General features: G+C 55.9%; 1 protein-coding gene across 1 annotated transcript; it reads right to left on the minus strand.

Moving 5' to 3' along the window:
* Positions 1–1850: 1850 nt before the first annotated feature.
* PTTG1IP (PTTG1 interacting protein) lies at positions 1851–19256 on the minus strand. The gene is given in 6 exon segments (NM_001046594.1): positions 1851–3566; positions 5379–5425; positions 6100–6271; positions 9497–9605; positions 11492–11544; positions 19091–19256. Coding segments are annotated over 6 exon segments (528 nt in total). The 5' UTR covers positions 19191–19256; the 3' UTR covers positions 1851–3519.
* Between the last annotated feature and the right edge of the window lie 318 nt (positions 19257–19574).

Genomic DNA, 19574 nt, shown 5'->3' on the forward strand with positions numbered 1-19574 from the left:
GGTGCCTCCCCACCGGTGCCTGGGACTGAAGGCAAGACTGCCCTATAGATAGGCCTGGGAACCTGTGGAACCCACCCCTGCCGCTGAGACGGTGAGCAGAGCCCTGCATCCCAGAGCGGGTGTAAAGGGTCAAATGTAGGGCCCCCTGCGTATGACGAGCTGGGTCGTGTCCCCCAGATTCACAAGCCGAAGCCCTAATCCCAGCACTCAGAATGTCAAGCTCTGGAGAGGGGATGGTTAATGAGGAAATGAAGTTAGAACGAAGTCGCTGGGTGAGCCCTAATCCTGTCTGTCCGGGTCCTTCCAAGGAGGGACGGCCGCCCGCTCCCACAGGAGGGGCCGCCTGAGACGCCTGGGCCCAGACTCCGAGACAGGAAATGTCTGTGTGCGCCTCGAGCTAGTGGTTTCGTCACAGTGGCTGGGGCGGAGGCACTCCAAGATCCTCTGATCTGGCTGTTCCAGGGCAGGTGGGCCGCAAGGAGCGGCTGGGGCCACAGGCCAGGCCCCAAGGGTCACAGCTGCTGGGGCGAATTAACTCAGCTCCCAGCACCTCAGCTCTCTCCAGCTGCTGGCCTGGCACCTGCTTCCCTCTCCTCTCCGAGCCCTGCCAGCTGAGACCATCTGACGCCTGTGCCTCCACACTGACCTCAGGCCAGTCAACCTTCTGGCTCTGTCGTCTGCAGCGCCTGACCCAACTATGACATCACCAGAGCTGACGGGCCTGGTGAGCAGGCGGCAGGGAGCCCAGATGCTCAGCCAGACCCTGTGTACCCCCCAGACAGTGGGGGGGAAGTGGCCTGATCAGGGCAGGTGGCATGCCAGGGGTCTGGCTGTTGGGAACACGCTAGAATGTCCCCTGGAGGCCGGCTGCTGACTTGCTGATGACAGTGGTGGGCGACACGCTTGGACAGCACAGTCATGGATCATGGAGCCCACGTGGCTGTGGTCAGAGGCCTGTGATGCCCAGCAGGCACAGGGAGAGGTGTGGGAACGTGGAGTCAGAGTCACAGGGCCTGGGGCAAGCTGACCGGGTTGGCGGGGGTGGGGGGGGGGTAGTAGGCGGTGAGCATGCCGGCCCAGTTCTGACCCCTGGACCTGCTACCACATACTCGAGATCCCAGGACTCTGTTGTTTTGTGGCCCCTGAAGAGGCTCCTGCTCATTTTGGCACCTGGACCCCTGGGATTCAGTCACTGAGCAGGCAGGCTCCCTGTGGGCTGGCACAACCTCACTGTCCCTCAGCCAGCACTGGTGGGCAGTGAGTGCCTGGAGCCTTCTTGGGAGGTGGGCCAGTTTCCCCAAGCAGCCACCTAGCCTGGCTCCCACCGTGGTTTCCCTTCCTGAGTTGTGTCCTGAGGGGAGGGAGCAGAGCCCAGTCCCAGGCGTGAATAGGTCCAACCTCTCGCAGTGCCTTGCCTGACCGTCCCTTCCAGTTGCCTTCAGCAGCCCTGTGACTGAGACTAACCTCAGAGTTTGGAGCAGAGAACGTTTATCACAGGGCTGAGCAGAGACATATGGCTTGTGCTCAAAAAAACCCCAACTAAGCAGCAGCTCACAAGATGGAGGGGCCCCGGGGAGGGGGAGGGAGTGGGGGACGAGGCCAGGTGTCTGCGCTGGCCACATGTCTGAAGCAGGGGAGCTGCAGCAGGAATGAACGCATCGCAAGGCAGGGCCTGGGGACCACTCACCTCGTGGTGTGGAGGCTCCCTACCGGCCTGGCGTTAGGAGCACGCTGCGCACTTGTGCCAATGGGTCCTGAAGCCCGTCTTATACTCCAGCAGCCCTGCTGCCCTTGCTCCCCAAGCACTCACGTCCACAGCCCCCAGAAATGAAACACAAGGACGCAAGGCATAGTCAACAAAAGCATGTATTAATCAGCTGATTGGAAACTGGTTAAAGATTAAGGCACTCAGACTCGTGGTTTCCTTGAGGTTACAATCTCTGGCTGCTCTTGGTGCTGCTTCAGAAGAATGTGAGACTGCGGAGCTGCTCCCAGGAGGGCTCTGTGCTGTGTGGGAGGGTGGCACGTGCACCAGCAACCCCGCTCTAACAACCCGTTTTATCTACAACCCGGCTCTGCTTTCAGCTCAGCAGCCTCAAGTCAGGAAAGAGTGATTTTACATCCATACTATCAAGTTAATACAAAGTTCATTAAAGTCTACTACAAAGTTTATGAACAAACAGCATAAAGTAAAAATTTGCAGACTGTTATATTTAGGAATGTTTCATAATACTTTCATTGCTATCAAATGCCCAAGAAATCAGAGAAATAAGACAAAAGGACTTTGTTAAAGGTTGTTTCTGGTCTGTGAAATGTGAGGGTGGAACTGAGGTCAAACACAGATCCATGTGGCTAACCAGGCACATGTGGCCGTGTGACAATGCCCTCTGACCCCTGGATCCGCATGGACACCCCTACCTATTGTGCACGTTCACCTTCCTTCCCAAAGCTCAATGTTTTTCTCGTTTAAAACAATCTGGCAACTAGGACTATTTTCAGATTTTTTTTTAAGAAAGGCTGTTCACAGTGACTTCACCATCTGCTGTCCCTGCCAGGAAGTGCAAGGGCTACTGACTGCAGGCTCGCATCTTGATCTGGAAAAAAGGAACCCCAAGGGCGGCACCACCACACCCAGCGCCCGTGAGAAGCCGCCTCTGTGGGCGATTCCCAGGACAGGCCGAGACAGACGACGGGCAGGGAGCTAGGGTCGGTGGACAAGCGGAACAGCCGCCAGTGCCTATGTGTGGAGATCCCATCGGCAGCCCCTCCTCTCGAGGGAGGGCCTGTGGTCACCTGCAAGCCCTGAGTGACCACCAGAGACAGCAGGGAGGGTCTGACTCAGGAGACCCCGAGGCTGACGCTCAGTGGGGCTGAAGAGAAGGCAGGCAGAGCCTCAGGAGGCCCTCCCACCCCCAGGACACAATAGCACCTGACTGACGACTGCCTGACGACTGCCCATCGAAGGTTTTATAATTCAGATGAACACTAGAATATCTTGATGTACCGGTAAAGACACAAACTTGAAAAATCACCCCATAAGCAGTCTGAACTCTGACAATAAAGCTTTTTGGGAGAATCTTTTGGGTGGGAAAATAAAATCCAATAATAAAAAAAGGTTTACAGCTCAATGCTATTTGGTGTGGGTCAGGTCAGACCGCATCCTGGGCCCCGAGATGCAGGGGAAACGATAGGGGTTGGGGAAGTCCCAGGACGGACTGCACCGCTCTGCTTCCTGCACGTGGACCTCGTGGGCCTGGATGCAGGGCCGTCTGCACTGGCTCACAGACGAGCGGAGGCCTGAGGTGTGCCGCTTCCTCCCCAAGTGGACAACAGAACAACAGAGAAGCCCTGACAGCCTTCGTGTCTCAAGTGATTAAATACAGAAACGAGAGAAGAGGAAACAGAAGCTCCCAGGCCTCAGCCCGAGGCAGCTTCCTTCCCTAGGGCAGGAGGCGCACGGGCGGCGGGTCCCTGCTGACTACAGGCCTGGAGACTGCTCGCCGCGCCACCAAGTGCGTCTCAGTTGTTTTCGAATCTGGCATATGGGTTTTCTTCTTTAAACAAACCTGAAAACAAAACAAGCCTGATTAGAAATACACTCGGCCACAGGCAACAGGAGCCAGAAAACGGCACGTGAGGCTGTGTGTGAAGGTTTCCACAGAAGCCCGTATGAAGGTTTACTGAAGCCCCAAGGAAGACAGGTGTGCAAGGAGCTCAGACACTACCCTTCTGAGAAAGTCACACCACTGGCGACTTTAAAACCAAAGTGAAATTTACTGGAAACAATACTTCTAAGAAAAATAGGTCCTAAGCACAAAAGACTTGTTTGCTGATCCAGAAAGAAATAAGAAAGCAACTGTGTCATCCCTCTGTGGCTGGCTAAATTATATATAAGAAAACAAAAGCGCCATACTTGAGATGCTCTATATAAATCCTGATTAATTTTTAGAATTAAGATCACAGGCAGAAGGTGACTTATCAGTTCAAAAGTGAAGGAGCTAAACACTCGAAGACCAGGAGTTGCCTGTATGAGAAGCGTCCTCTCCTTCTCTTTAAACAGCTGGAGCCACTGCAAACCCTCCTCCCCGCAGGGCTTGGGGCGTGGGGGATAATGGGGCCAGGTGCGGGTAGAGGGAGGGTGCTGTGTGTCAGGGGAAGACAGTGAGCTCAGCTGGGGAGAAACGCACGGCTGGTTTGGGGTAGGGAACTGTCATGTGCCAAGTACAAGCAGTACTGTTAAGGTCCTGCTGGAAAAAATACCCAAACCAGCTCCTGGCGCTACTTCTAGTTTAGAGGGAAAAACAGACGGAAGCTGCCTTGTGAGAAGGAACCCAAAGGGGAGGGGGTTTCATCTGTGCTGTGTCTTGTGTGTCAATCAGGCTCAGCCCTAACCCCGCCCCAAATTCTTCCCGAGATCGAGGCTTTCCTTCCACAGTCCAGGCCATTCAGAGGGCTTCACACAAATGCGCACAAGTTAATTCCATCAGTGCAATTACAGGGCAACTGATCAGCTCCTTGAAAGGAATACAGGGAATCTCTGACTGCTCCAGAAAAGGCCTTGTGCAGGTTGGGCACAGGTCCAAGTGTGTGTGTGTGCTCGCATACACACGCATGCGAGCACACACCCACCTGTCTCTGTCTCTTATTTACATTAATTTTAATCAGATATCAAAAAGCTGAGTGTGTGTGTGCGTGTGTGTATGAGAGCACACACCCACCTTATTTACATTAATTTTAATCAGGGGTGTGTGTGTGTGTGTGTGTGTGTGTGTGTGTGTGTGTGTGTGTGTGTGTGTGCGCGCGCGCGTGCACACCCACCTGTCTCTTATTTCCATTAATTTTAATCAAATGTCAAAAAGCTCCTTTCTACAATTTCCAATTTCGTAGGAAACCAAGCGCAGAAAACACCAATGACCTTGGTGGTTTGCAAATCAGCACAGAACCAACTAAACACAGGAGCAGGTTCAATGCTCCTAACACCAAAGAAAACAGTCCCTCCATGGAAAACCTCGCCAAGCAAACACTGGAATAGAACAGGACACAGCTCCCAGGACAAGGCCTGAGTGTGGCCACTGCCGAGAGGGTGGGAAGTCAGGCCAGGAACAACTCCAGCATGAGGGTGGGGGACAAAGGGCCCCGCAGCTCAGGAGCTCCCCGACTGGAAGGCAAATCAGAGCAAAGGGGAAGGGAGGCAGCACTTCACAGGCACACAGGTGCCGGGAAGGCCAACGGATGCACAAACACTCGGGGGAACCAGTGGTCAACCGTGTGCTCCTGGAGAGCCACCGCACACACAGCAGAGACTGCCCGGCACTGAACGTGACCGGGAAGGCCGGGCCAGCCCCTGCCAACAGAAATGGGGAGCCCATTGCTCTTACCATATTTTTTTCTGATTTCATCATGTCTCAACTTCATCTCCACTCTCCTAAAACAGAGAAATCTGGTTTAGCACCAAACTACAGCGTAATTCTAACAGCTGTGCCTCTCACATCCTCTGGCCTGGAGCCAGACCGGGCAGGACAGCTTGGCTGTGGCCATCCCAACCAGGATGGGCAGGTGTTAAGCACGCACTCAAAGCTGCTTTGATGGCACATCATTCAACTCTTCCTTTCGATAAAACCAATTCCAGTGCCCCTTACTGTGATTTTAGAAAATGTTCTTTTCACATAAAAACAAATCAGCAAAGATCTTCTCCTTGGTTCTGAAGACAGTGGGGAGTACATGGGTCCTGGCCCCCAGCAGCCGCAGGCTGGCAGGTCAGCACCCCCAATCCTGGCCGTACTGCACACACTCGCCAAAGGGCTCCAGGACCAGGGACACATGGTCACCAGAGCACTGGCCACACAAGAGGCCCAGTTAGGCCTCAGACGGACAGGAGACCTAGTTAAATGCCTTCCTCCCGCTGAGCCTCTGCTGGCTCAGGACTGGACCACCCGCTAGAGGCCATGCCAGCCCAGCCCCCACACCCAGCTTCCCACCCTCCACACCACCCTGAGAAAACCCTGTGGGCACTCCACGTGGTCCTGCTCTTCAGACGTGGAGGAAGCTTGGGCAGCAGGAGCATCCCACCCTGCTGCCCCCAATCAGGCTGGGCCTCACCGCTCCTCCTGCCGGACCCGGCGCTCCTCGCGCTCCCGGATGGCCTTCTCCTCGCTCTTGTCTGGCCGTCGGCTCCGGCTCCTCCTGCAGCAGCAGCAGCAGCAGATGGCAACCCCCAGGAGGAGGGAGCCCCCGATCACCGACATGGCAATGATCAAGGCCTCGAAGTTCACTGCAAGTTCAAAGGCACAGAGTTAGGGCCTGACCGCTTCTGGCAGCACCCCTCCCTGTGGGGTCTCCAGAACCGGGGACGGCCCTCCTCGTGGGGTCTCCAGAACCGGGGATGCCCCTCCTCCTGGGGTCTCCAGAACCGGGGATGCCCCTCCTCCTGGGGTCTCCAGACCGAGGATGTCCCTCCCCAAAGGGTCTTCAGAATTGGGGACGGTCGTCCTCGTGGGGTCTCCAGAACCAGGAGCGCCCCTCCTTGTGGGGTCTCCAGAACCAGGGACGCCCCTCCTCATGGGGTCTCTAGAACTGGGGACACCCCTCCTAGTGAGGTCTGCAGAACTAGGAGCGCCCCTCCTTGTGGGGTCTCCAGAACCAGGGACGCCCCTCCTTGTGGGGTCTCCAGAACCGGGGATGTCCCTCCCCAAAGGGTTTCTAGAACTAGGGACGCTCCTCCCCCATGGGGTCTCCAGAACTAGGGACGCCCCTCCCCCACGGGGTCTCCAGAACCAGGGGTGTGGTGGCAATGCCCCACCTCCCTCCAGCCTGTTTCTGTGACTGAGTCACCAGTTTCCATCAACTTCAAGCAACAGGTAAGTTTCCTCACCACCTGATGCTGGAGAGATGTTTCCAACCTGAGGAAAGCTGACAAAACCAGGTAGACCGGCCCTGCTCTGACGACCTGAGTCAAAGGCCAGCAGGAGGCATGTCCGCCTGTGCAGGCCAAGGGCCTGCCAGAGCCACGGCCCAGGTCAAGGGACACCCAGGGGCTGCAAAGCGGCACTGCCGCCATCAGCTGACTGTGGTTTCCTGCCCAGACCTAACACAGTTAGGACAAATTCCAATTCTTCCCAGCTTCTCTTGAGGGTTTACAAATTAAAACCAGCCACTCAGTACTTTTCCACTTCATTCTCACACCAGAGCCTCTCAGAGGACAGCCTGGCACCGTCCAGTCAGCCCGGCCCCGCCCTGTACTCCTGGATGGTGGTGGGACCCTCCCAGGACAGCTTGCAGCACTGGGCTTGCCTCACGGAGCTGATCATCTTCGACCCTGCCAGTTTCTTGGCTGGCGGTGGGGGAGGCAGATGCCCACCGCCCCGGTGCCCCCACCCCAGAGCCACCTCAGGCTGCCAGCGTGACAGCAATGGCCATGAATCTTGTGGTTTTTTCTCCCCTGACCTATCCCGGAAGTGCCAGAAACACAAGAAATAGAAGTAACACAAGACCCTCGCAAGCAGAGGATGTAACTTTTGGATCAGAGAACTCCCAATCAATCAACTTTAGAAACCAGTCAGACTGAGAAGACCGTGGCCCTAAGACACACCTGCCCCCACCGGAGCCTTTCTTGTCAGCAGCTAGACCCAGTTATAAAGCAGAAACAGAAACCTCACCATGATGGGGAACAGGACGTATTAGACCTGAGCAGAGAGAGACCTGGTCCTGGACAAAGGGCCAAACGATAGAGACTTCGCTGTTCTCCAATTGAATGTATACACTTAAGGTTGTCACAGTCACAAGCCCATACGATTATGCCTAGAACTGAATAAGATGCCCCTACAGTCACCTCCAAGAACAGAAAGCACCTGCGGTGCAGGCCTGTGTGAGAGCGAGGCGTGCTGTGACCAGGTGAACCTGGAGTGTCTCCAGGGGCCCCTGCAAGGCTCCCCCAGATGAGATCCCAGCTCCCTGCCTGCCTGAGGATGAGCCCAAATCCAAACTGTGGGCACTCCACCCTCCTGTTACCACAAAGACTGCCCCCCAGCACCCCTCACCCAGTGCGAGCCTGCGTGGAGTGCAGAGCCCCCTCCCCAAACTGCCCAGAGCCAGATGTCCTGTGTCAGCCACACTCACAGCCCCAGGGCGGGAACCTCACGTCACAGAAAAGGACCGACCAAGGCCCCACCCTGCCTGAAGCAGCGTCCACTGGGGCGGCCACTTCTGAGAAACGTGTGGCCGACAGGCTAAACTGCTGGTGTGAGCCAGCAGTCTGCTCCTAAGGGCATGCCCAGAGCGGTGGGTAGCTGCGTTCAGCCCACACAGGAGCACATGGCAGCCCACATACAGCCCGATGTCCACCAGCGCGCCACAACAGCCGCCCGTGGGGTCCCAGGGGACAGGCAAGCACTGGATGTGGTCTGTGTCTTGCTGAGTGGCATTACCTGCAGGCTCCTGTGACAACCCACTGAGTACACAAGTGTGTGTATGTCTGTCCACACACGTGCATGCATGTGTGTTTGTCCTCTAGAGTACGAGTGTTTGCACACGCGTACGTGCATATGTGTGTGTGCCCTCTAGAATACGAGTGTCTGTACACACACACGTATGTGCACACACATGCATGTACTCTAGAGCTCAGGCCTGGAGGGGTGAGGGCTCAAGTGTGCACTGTGTTAGGAGTCACGCTTCCAACTGTTGAAAGCACTTTAACGGTTCAAGCCCGAGATGCCCACGGTTCCCTGGAGCCAGAGCCGTCCCTGCAGAACAGGTGGGAGGGAAGGTCCCGGGGAGACAGACACCAGGACGACACATACGCTGGCGAGGCCCAAGGAGCCTTTCCGGAGTGAGGGTGGCCAGGAGGGCAGCCAGCTGCGTGGACGTCAACAGGCACGTCTCCACGTGTACGTGCACACACACACACTCACACAGACACAAACTTCTGGGTCCCCGAGGTTTCAGCGGGTGAAATCAGAAGTGAGTTGTTCAGTTGAAGGCTGACAGATTCTGGGACAGAAATTGTTTAGAAAAAAGGTAACACAGAGAATAAATTGCAGATGAACCGAAAATGCAAACACACAAACGGACCATCACAACTCCCTGTGAGAGCACCAGCTCCTACAATCTGCAGCCAGGCGGGCCTCTGGAAGGCCCCAAGCCTGAGCCACTAAGCAAAGGATTAATAAGCCCAACTCATAAAAATGAGTTCCAGGTGGCAGCATGTACCACCCACCAACTGATATGGCCACTAGAAACCAGCCTGGGTCTCACCGAGTGCACGTCTCCCTAGGAGAAGCACCGCCACCCGGACAGGAGCTGACACCACCTGCATGGCCCTGGGATGTGGGGAGACGCCTGCAGAACAGAGGCCATGGCCGTCAAACCCGGGCCACCCCTTTCTCAGACACCAGCACTCTCACCGGCCATCCCCACTTCTGGCGTCTTCCCTTCATTGAGCACAACCAGAATGTTCAAAACGACACTGGTTTTGCAAGAAACAAAGAAAGTGGTGACTTACCCCAGCACACGCCCCAGCGTGCGGAGCTTAGCCGGCAGAGGGAGCTGGGCGGCAGGACTTTGGTCACTGGGTAGTCCAAGCACATCTTGTTCGCATTGCACCAAAGGCACTGGAAGAGGACGTCAGACGTCAGACGGGCCAGGGTCTGCCCTGCGCGGCCCCCACCACTGCTGTTCCCTCCTCAGCCCCCTCCCCAACACAGCAGCTCAACTCCACCCACCCACCAAGGCCCTCCTCACTCAAACCTCCTCCACCAGGCACCCCCACGCCTCGTGGCTTCCTGCAGCACTGGCAGGAAGGCAGGCACTCTGTGCTTCCCCACGTCCCTCACTGGAGGGTCCACATCCCCTGCAGGAGGGACCAAGCCAGGCAGTTGTGTGGTGTCCACCTAAGGTTATTACCCACTTGACCTCTACAACTCCACCGAGTGGTCCATTTTAAAGACAATGCAACTGAAGAGAAAGTGCTGCTAGTGAACCTGAAGCCATGTTGCCCGTGTCCCTGGAACACGTGGTGGGGACCTGGCTGGCACACCAGGCAGGGGCCTAGAGCCGGGCACGTGCTGGCTCAGATGGGAGGTTTGAGCCACCTAACAAGCCCACCCAGGTTGGAACATTGTGGGTATTTTTATGCTCAAAAGTAAAGATTTCACTAAGTTGTTTTTCTTACAGGTTTTAACAGGATAGAAAACAACGTTATTTTTCCATCCCAGGTTAGGGTGAGAGTCTGTTACCAAAAAAATGTCGCAATGAAACCTGGGGTCCCAGGACCACCGAGGCAGTGTATACTCTGGTGCCTCATGTTCAAAATGACAAACAGCAGCAAGGCCCTCTTCGTTTTTGCCATTTGAGGATTCCTTCCATTTCAGTGGTTCTTTCCTGAGTTAAAAATTGGGGGGAAATCCTCCATTTTAAAACCGTCAAGTTTTAAACATCTCATCTTCCATTCTTCCCCTGCAGTTTTACCAAGAGCCCCTGGAGCGCACTGCGCTAAGTTCTCCTCCACGGAAGTTCTGCCACCATCTCTCTCCTGTTTTTAGATAACGAGGTACAAGCACGCGGTGAACCATGCGGGCGCTGGCAGGCTGCAGGGGCCTATGGACCCTTCCAGCAGCTCCTGTGCTTCGAGGAGTCACACACTGAGGGCCTGGCTTTCCTCTGCACTCTTTATTCTTGGTTGCACTGGTCTTCACTGCTGTTCAGACGTTTTCTCTAGTTGCAGCGCGTGGGCTTCTCATTGTGGTGGCTTCTCTTGTCACAGAGCACAGGCTCCAGAGCACAGGCTCAGTCCTTACAGCGGAGGGACTTAGTTGCTCCGAGGCATATGGGATGTTCCCGGATCAGGGATCACACCCATGTCTCCTGCATTGAGCAGGTGGATTCTTCACCACTGAGCCACCAGGGAAGCCCTCCCCTGCCTGAGTTCAGAGCGGGAGTCAGGCCTTCAGAGGACGTGTGTACCCACTGTCATCTGGGCAAACCTAACCAGAGACGAGAAAGAACACGGGGAGCTCTGTCTCAAGGACCCCTCAGCAGGGGAGCTGACGCTCAGCACTGGGTAAGAATGGGGGGCTGGGAGGACCCCAGGCACGCCGGCCGTGTCTCAGGGCCCATGTGTAGAACAGCCCAGCCCCTGTCCCAACAGGCCTGCAAGGTGGAATGACACCCAGGAAGCCCTGGACACAGGTCGACAGTCACAGACTAGGGGCTAAACATGTCCCCCCAACTTTCAAGCACCTGCCCTCACCCAACACCACACCTGCAGGCCCCGGGGCTCATATGCATTCATGGCCGTGAGCCAGGGGCTCAGGTTTGCTCTCAGGGGCTGAAGCAGCACGTTAATAACACTCAGTGGTGTGTGCAGCTCTCCTGACAGTTTAAATCGCCCAAGAAAAGCTGTTACTGACCGCCCTGAACCCCCTACCATGCACACGGCCCCTGGAGTCAGAGCTGGCCAGTGTGCTTCTGCATCATGCGCTGACCACGTACCACTTACCGAGACGTTTTTCAGGCATTCTTCACAGGTTCTGCTTGTGTTCTGAGAGCAACCTGCAGGGAAAGAATGAACATCACTGAGAATCCTGCAGTGTCAACACCAGGAGGCCACAGCGAGTCATGCTCAGAACCTGGAGGGGGACACCCAGCCTTTAAGGTGCACAGCTGAGCCTCTGTAAGTGGAATCCTGTGGGGACATGCCAGCAGCGGGCGTGGTCCTGACCCCAGGGGTCTCCCGGGAGACGGTCACCTGCTTCTTGCCTGGGCACCAATGACCAGCTCCTCAGCAGACACTCTGGAGCCGAAGACCACAGCAGCTCCAGGCTGGGCTTGAGCCAGGCCTCAGCCCCTGGCTGGTTCCCCAGGCAGGAGGGAGAAGCCGTTTCAACCCCGTGGAGCACCCCGCACACCCCCTGCCTCTTGGGCATCTTCACGAGACAACCACTACAGGAAGGACTCAAAGCTGAGCAGCTAACAGCTCTGGAACTCAAGCCAGTCAGGGGAGAGCTGGTGCACGAACAGACTCTCCAGCCCACCATCAAGCAGCTGCTCTTCACCCCAGGCTGCCTGACATGTGCGCACACTCAGAAGAGGCCTGAGTACAACCCTCAGCTACTAGCAAAGGCTCAGGAGTCACAGTCAGGTCCCACTCCCCACCCACCAGAACTGAGGATGTGAAACCGCGGTGAGGTCAGGGGCTCTCAGCATGTCAGCAGGTGCGCACAACAGCTCAGCCACTTGAAACAAACAGATGCTGTCCGGGAGCGCTTAACAGGAGGATTCCTACACACTGTTTCTCACAAGTCCTTTGATTATCTTCACGAGGAGCAGCACGCTGCTCCCAGGAACTGAAGTCATTGTGTGAGACAGGCTTGAATCTCCTTCAGTAAACATTCTCTTTACGACAAAACTGCTTAGTCTCGATCCCCTTTCTTGAGATATGGATCGTCTCCTGACCTTGTGACCATGATTAATCCCTTGTTCCCTTGGTAACAGCTGCTGTATGTTTGGTTTTCTGATCTTTACCATTGTCGAAAGAAGGATCTTGTGCAACAGCCTATATATACTCACAGAAAGACCATTAAAGCACCTTTGCTCCATCAGAGCTTAGGTCCCCGTGTCGTTTTTGTTTCTCTCTCTCTCCCCGCCCTGGCTAATTCTCTGGAGTGTAGAGACCCGCCATGCTCACTCTCCTGCCCGGGCTTCTCAGACCCCCTTGAGAAGGTGCCCTGTGCCTTCACTCCCTCGAGAGGGCACCTGGTGCCTTAGTGAGTGATGCAAGCTCTGTGTCAAGAGCTTTACTGGTTATCTGCGTAACCCAGGGAATATCAGCCTCTTTCTCTCTTTCACTTTCTTATCGTCAACTCCGGACCACCAGGTTCCAGTCCATTAAAGGACCCCAACAAGATGCTCCTCCGAGACTCAGCAATTCCACTCTCAGTCTTGTGTGTCCCAGACACACCAAGACCCCCGTGCACAGGAGAGCTGACAGCAAACTTTACATATGGTAACAGCTGAGAGTTGAACACGGCCCAGGGGTCCAGGCACCATGCGTGCCCCTCGGCCTCCCTGCAGGTCTGGAGAGCTGCCAGGTGGCTCCTCCTGCCTAGTGGGAGCATGCTCCCCTCCCAGCACCACCTCCTCCTCACGTGCAGTGCCTGGGGGGCAGGGGACAGAGGTGACTGGGGAGTCCTGCAGTGGGACACTCTTCAGCCCCAAAAGAAGCAGGCCTGCATACAGATGACTACAGACCACGAGGGCCAGGAGAGGCCCCCACAAAGGCCCACAGCACAGGGTTCAGGACAGGTGAGACTCAACTGCGGGGGGCAGGTCGGACTGGGTGGGGCCCCGACTGCTGGAGATGCCTGTTCTGAGGCTGGAAAGAGGTCAGGGTCGAACAGGTGGAATGCACTCCATAGCACAGGTAGGTTCCTGCATCTCACTGCACAAAGAATGAATGGATCTAAGAGGAGAGGAACACTGAGCTCTTGGTAATGACGTGTGCAGGGAGGCGTGGGGGCGGGGGTGTCTGTAATTTCAGAATGTGACAAACCCCACAGTGGGCAGAGGAGTGGTCACCACCTGGGTCCCACAGCTCCCTGGACTTCCTGAGATTCTCATGATGAAATGTGAGGAAAGGGAGCTTTAGGTCTAAGTCACAATCTCATTCATAACGTTTGCTGACCAGGACCTGTACTAAACTGCTACCTGAGAGGGCTGGGGAGCGCTTCTCTTCAATAGTGTAGCTCTTGTACATCCCATTTTTAAAAATAAAAGCCCATTTCTGTCACAACATACCATTCTAAGGCAATCACTATTAAATAGCATCCTTCTCAGAGCCTCCAGTAGCGTGCTGTTAGCTTTGTGTTGAAGCTGATTTTAGACTACTTTGACACATTCAGCCCAGGAGGGCAGAGAAAGCTGACAGCCCCCAAACGCCTCTCACAGCAGGGCCGAGAGGGCAGGGTTGCCACAGGTGTTCGGAGCCCCCTTACCCACAGGCCTTGGATGGCAGGAGGGGGAGCCCTGCGGGGCTGCCGTGAGGACGGCTTCACTTGAAAGCTGAATTCTGAGTTCTGTCCACCAAGGAGCCTAGGGTAGATGATACTGTCCCCACTACAAGGCACCAGGCTCCGTGCAGGACAACAGCTGGCCCCACAACTGGGGCAGAGACGACACGTTACCTCAGACAGCCTGTTGCCTCCGAGAGTGCCACAAAGGCCCAGAAGCCAGTGTCTGTGTGTGTGTTGGGGCGGGGGGGGGTCCTCCTTGCCAAACGGCACGACTTAAACATCAGAGTAATGGACTCTCGCCTCCTGAATGTTCATGATTTCACACCAGCATGGAATAAACAGAGAAGGACAACCAGCTGAGAGTCTCCATCGCAATGGACGCCAAGACCACCGAGCCATCTGCGGAGGGACAAGAGATTACACACGGTCTCAGAGCACCCCCACCCTGTTCAACTGTACTCAGGAAGACAAAAGGCACCCGAAGAGTGATAAAACGTATTGCCACGACGACCTATGACCACAAGACCACAGGACCAGTGGCAGAAGGTGCCTCCGAGGGTGCAGGAAGGACAGTTATCCAGTGGCTGAACGCTCCCCACACGCACTCGAATCAGATCGGAGGAAACTGACAGGACCGCAAAGAGGCCTCTGAGCCCAAGGACAGGCTGAGGGGCTGCCCCAGGGGAAGGCAGGCTAAGAGATACCACAGCCAACAGCAACACATGCGTGCCCGGGGTCAGCGGCCGGAGGACGCCACTGGGTAACTGGTGATCTGTGTGCACAAGGTGTGTGTTAAATCAAGTGTTCAGCAGCATCCTAATGGTCACCATGCAGACCTGACTGTCACGTGCTGCTGATATCTTCCTTCTTAGGAGATACACCCTGGCGAACTTAGGGCAAACGGCCACATCACAACTTGCTCTCATTGGTTTGGGTAATCCAACTTTCCCGGCGGTCCAATGGATAGGACTTTGCACTTTCACTGCAGTGGCCTGGGTTCAGTCCCTGGTCAGGGAAGTACAGTCCCACAAGCCATGTCACACAGCCAAAATAAGCCATCCCAGGCAGACACAGACAGGAAGGCAGAGTACACATGGCCAAGGCTGCAAGAACAGACAGGGATTCTGGAGTTCACCGCATCATCTTTCCTTCAACTTTCTCTGCAGCTCTGAACTTTTTCTAATAAAGCGCTGGGCAGGGAGGCACGGTAGGGATCTATCTGCATGACACTCTCATCTGCATATCCACTCTCGATTCCTTCTGAAAAACTGAAGCAAGCCTGCACTTCCTTGTCGTCAATCTTAACAGCAGCCAAGACAGAAACAGTAATAAAGCACAGGAATTCTTCATGGAGAATTTCCAACGCAGAAGCCTGTGTGACAACTGGTCCTGCAGGAACTAGCAAACCCGTCCAGCCCAGCGTCTCCAGGTCACGGGCCAACACAAGTCAACAGAGAGGCCAGGAGCAGCAGGCTAAGGGGACTGCCTCGCCCTGCTGCTCCTAGCATGGCCTGGAACCACCGGGCAGGTTCTCGGTGCAGAAACACCAACGTTACACAGCCCTCACAAAGTCAGCACAAAGCCCTTGAAAACACCAGGGCACAGTAAGAAAGGGAAACATGTTAACTATTTACATCTGATTCAGAGACCAGGCACTCTTGGTCATTCAGGGCATTTTCTCTCATCACAGAAACAGGAAATCTGGAGCCAAAAAGCCCGCCCAAGATCCCAAGCTTGAAGGGGCAATGTCGCTGAGGCCGGGCTCTCCAGCTTGGACTCTGAGCCACTGACTAGAGAACTTTAAGTCTTGTGCTCTCAGGAAAACTAAACTAAAGAAAAAGGGTTCTCAAGACATACCAGCCATGATACATGTGATTTCTTTCCTACAGTTTCAGGTGAATCCTGCTTAACCATGGAAGAACACACACTACGTGTATGAAGAGGCATGTTTTCTAACAACAAGGAAACAAGTAAGCATATTGCCTGTGGAACATAACAGACCAGAGGGCTGCATTTGGCCATGCCGGCGGCAGTGGAAGGTCCCCAGAATCAGGCACTGTGGCCATGGCGCAGGGCAAAAGGACACGGGGGCAGGGGGTGCTGTGGCTGTCACCTTCCCAGGAGAAGTGCGGCGGCAAGTTCATGTAGACAGAAAGTCCTGGCTGTCTTACCACCTCGGCAGAAAAGGGGGAAGGAGAGTACAGAGCAAGGCAAAGGCTCAGACCCATGCACACACCCATTGCCCTGTGACCTGCTTGGGAGCCCCCCGTTTTCAGCAACAGGACCGCAGTGCTGCTGGACTGAAAGCGTGCTGAAGGAGCCCCACCTCCACCCCCACAGCTCCTCTGGACCCCTGTTTAGGACAACAGCCTGAGGTCCTTTCAGGGGTGGCCTTCCCTCCAAAGTAAAGATGAAACTCAGCTGGAGTCTGACCCCATACACAATTAAAGTGGGGTCCAAAGCCCATGAAACTTCTTCAATGAATTTCTCTCCAAAGCTCTTCAACACCTTGTGGGTTCCTGATGCCTCCCTTCCACCCAAGTGCACAGCAGAGAAGACATGGCTGGTTCTGGATTGCTGTGATGGTCTTTGAGTTCACACACCTGTGGTGCTTAATATTGTCCGTCAATTGTCTGCGCTAAGGGATGCCAAGAGAGCTGGTAAAACACCGTTTCTCTTTTCCTTTTTACGAAGATTTTTTTCTTCTTCTTGGCCATGCCTCATGGCTTGCAGGATCTTAGTTCTCCGAGCAGGGATGGAACGGGGGCCCCTAGCAGTGGAAGCACCGAGTCCTAACCACTTGACTGCCAGGTAATTCCCAAAAACACTTCTGGTAGTATCTGTGAAAGTGTTTCCAGAAGAGATTAGCATCTGAACGGGTGGACAGATGAAAGCACTGGCCCTCTCCAGGGAGGTGGGCATCTCCCAATCCACTGAGGCCCTGACAGAACAAACTGCAAGGCAGCACGAATCTGCCGTGTGATCTGAGATGTCATCTCCCCTTGCCAGTGAGGCTTAGACTGCGCCGTGACTCCCTGGCTCCCTGCTGCCTGGCCTTGAGGTGTGGACTAGACCACACGCCAGGTCTCCCTGGTTGAGCAGACAGCGGCTCGTGGGGCTCCTCAGCCTCACGGTCCTGTGAGCCAGTCTGTCATGTGAAGTGAAGTCCCTCAGTCGTGTCCGACTCTTTGTGACCCCATGGACTGTAGCCCACCAGGCTCCTCCATCCATGGAATTTTCTAGGCAAGAGTACTGGAGTGGGTTGCCATTTCCTTCTCCAGGGGATCTTCCCAACCCAGGGATCGAACCCGGTCTCCTACATTGCAGGCAGATGCTTTATGGTCTGAGCCAAATAACTCTACATATATCCTGCTGGTTCTGTTTCTTTAGGGTAATTTTTCCTGACTAATACGCACAGCATCCTTGCAAGGAATGCAAAGTATCATAGATGGTGTAGTCACATTCCTATGGCATGACAAGCAGTCAAACCACACAGCAAGCCCAGCCTCTGTGGGAAAGGGGCACCTCAGTGCTCAGTGTGGCTAGAAAAACTGCGGCCTTTCTCCTGAAATACTACGCCTGGTTTCATTCCCAAACTGTCACAGGACCCGCCCACTCAGCTCACAGGGGTCTCTGGTGGCTTCAGAAGTCCAGGGCCAAGCCAGCATGAAAGGCAAGCAGCCAAACACACAGGGGGCGTTTCCTGACACACCTACTCTAACAATGCAAGAGCGCAGGCCCTTCAGCCACCCAGGAGAGACTCTTGGGTGATAGCAGATTTGGTTCTCATCCAGCCTGTTTAGTAAAAAGCACTCCCAGGTCAAACAGACCAGCTCACAGGGCTCCTTGGACCCATGGTCGTGGGAGCCAGGTCTTCGTAACAACACTTTCTCTACAGCTACATATATCCTGTTGTGCTGAAAGTTCACATTTGTGCTGAAAAGTCAATTTCAACCAGAAGTTCCCTATTCTGTGCAACTCCACTGCTGCACTGACAGATAATGTCACAAGTGTGCACACAAGTATGTTTAGAAGGAGAATGAAGAGACTCACGCAGTGCTGCACGCAGACACCCGCTCAGGCCACATAGAGGAAAGGTGCCTTGCAGTGCTACAGAGTTGATGCAACTACAGCTGACCAGAGCTGAGAAACGCCCTGGCCCCTCAGGCTGGCCCAGGTGGGTGAGGTCACCAGCCAGAGGCTCTGTTTTCCACACTGGTGATTACCCACCCCCCCCCCCCACCCCTTGCACGCCACACACAGCTCCCCCATCAAACCCTCCAAGATCTCCACCCACCTGCAGACCACCCACAGGACGCTGCCCTCCAGCAGCCCCTTTTCTGGAGCTTCTGAGCTCTTAGGTCATGCACTCTCCTCACCCCGCTATCTGCTATTTCCAGGTCAGGCAGCCCAGGAACTCAGCGCCTCCATCAGCCAGTCACCATGTAGGCTCAGCACCAGGCACAGGTGGTTACTGAGAAGTGGTGGGATAAACAAAGAGGGCCACCCAACCTACCCAAGTAGGGAAGGTCTGGAGAGCCTAGAATCTGCCCCAGCAGGGCAGGCCAAGTTCAAGCACTGGCCGCTGACCCTGGAGCTCCTCAGAGGGGTCTACTCTGCACAGTGGGCGTCGGTGGAAGGGCTGCACACAGGTCTCCTCGAGGGGAGCAAAGCCCCCCAACACACCAGCCGTGCCCACACAAGGGCCAGGCCCCTGGACTCCAGCCGCTGACCTGCTGTGGGTCAGGCAAGCTCTCCAGCTCTGCTTCTGACCCCGGGTCCACACTCGACAGCTCTTTCCCAGGGTAGCGGGGACATTAAAGAGGGGACAGCGCTCTCGGCCAGGCCGCCCCCGCAGTCCCGGACCACCCCGAATGCTGAGCCAGGACAAAGGGCCGGCCCAGGCCACCAACGGACACTCGGGTGGCCCCCGGCCGTCCCCGAAAACCGCGCGGGCCTGGAGCATCCACCCCGGGCGGCTGCGACCCCCTGCCCTCCGCACTCCTTGACCCCGACCCTGCTCCCCCTGTCCTCACCTCGCCCGGTCCCCTCGACCCCTTGACCCTGTGCCCCCCGACCGCCCTCACCCTGGGCGGCGGCCGCCGGGAGGAGCAGCAGGAACAGCGCAGCGCTGCCGAGTGTCGGTCCCCAGCGCGGCGTCGGCCCGCGGACTCCGCTGGACGCCATGGTCGCTGCAGCCTTGACGGTCGATCGTTGTCTCCTTCGTCGTCTGGACTAGCCACACCTCGGACCCAGGCCAGGCGCCTTCGCCCGGAAGAGCAGCACGCCGGAAGTGGGCGGGGCGACGGCCAAGCAACAGGGGCCCAGCCCATCGCCCTCCGGCCTGCTCCCAGCCGTTCGTGATCCCGCCTCCCGGTGCGCGGCTTAGTGCGCCTGCGCAGCAGGAAAGCGGCAGGCCGCAGGATCCGTGTGACCCAGTGCGCCTGCGCGACATCAAGGGCCTGTTCGGCTGCGGCGCCCCCGCGGCCTTGGCCCACAAGGGGTGCAGCAGCTTTCCAGGAGTCAGGAAGTGGCGCCGCTTCCTGGATTGGTCTCGCAGGAGGTGCAGAA

The sequence above is a fragment of the Bos taurus genome, chromosome 1 (assembly GCF_002263795.3).
Source record: "Bos taurus isolate L1 Dominette 01449 registration number 42190680 breed Hereford chromosome 1, ARS-UCD2.0, whole genome shotgun sequence".
Taxonomy (NCBI): Eukaryota; Metazoa; Chordata; class Mammalia; order Artiodactyla; family Bovidae; genus Bos; species Bos taurus.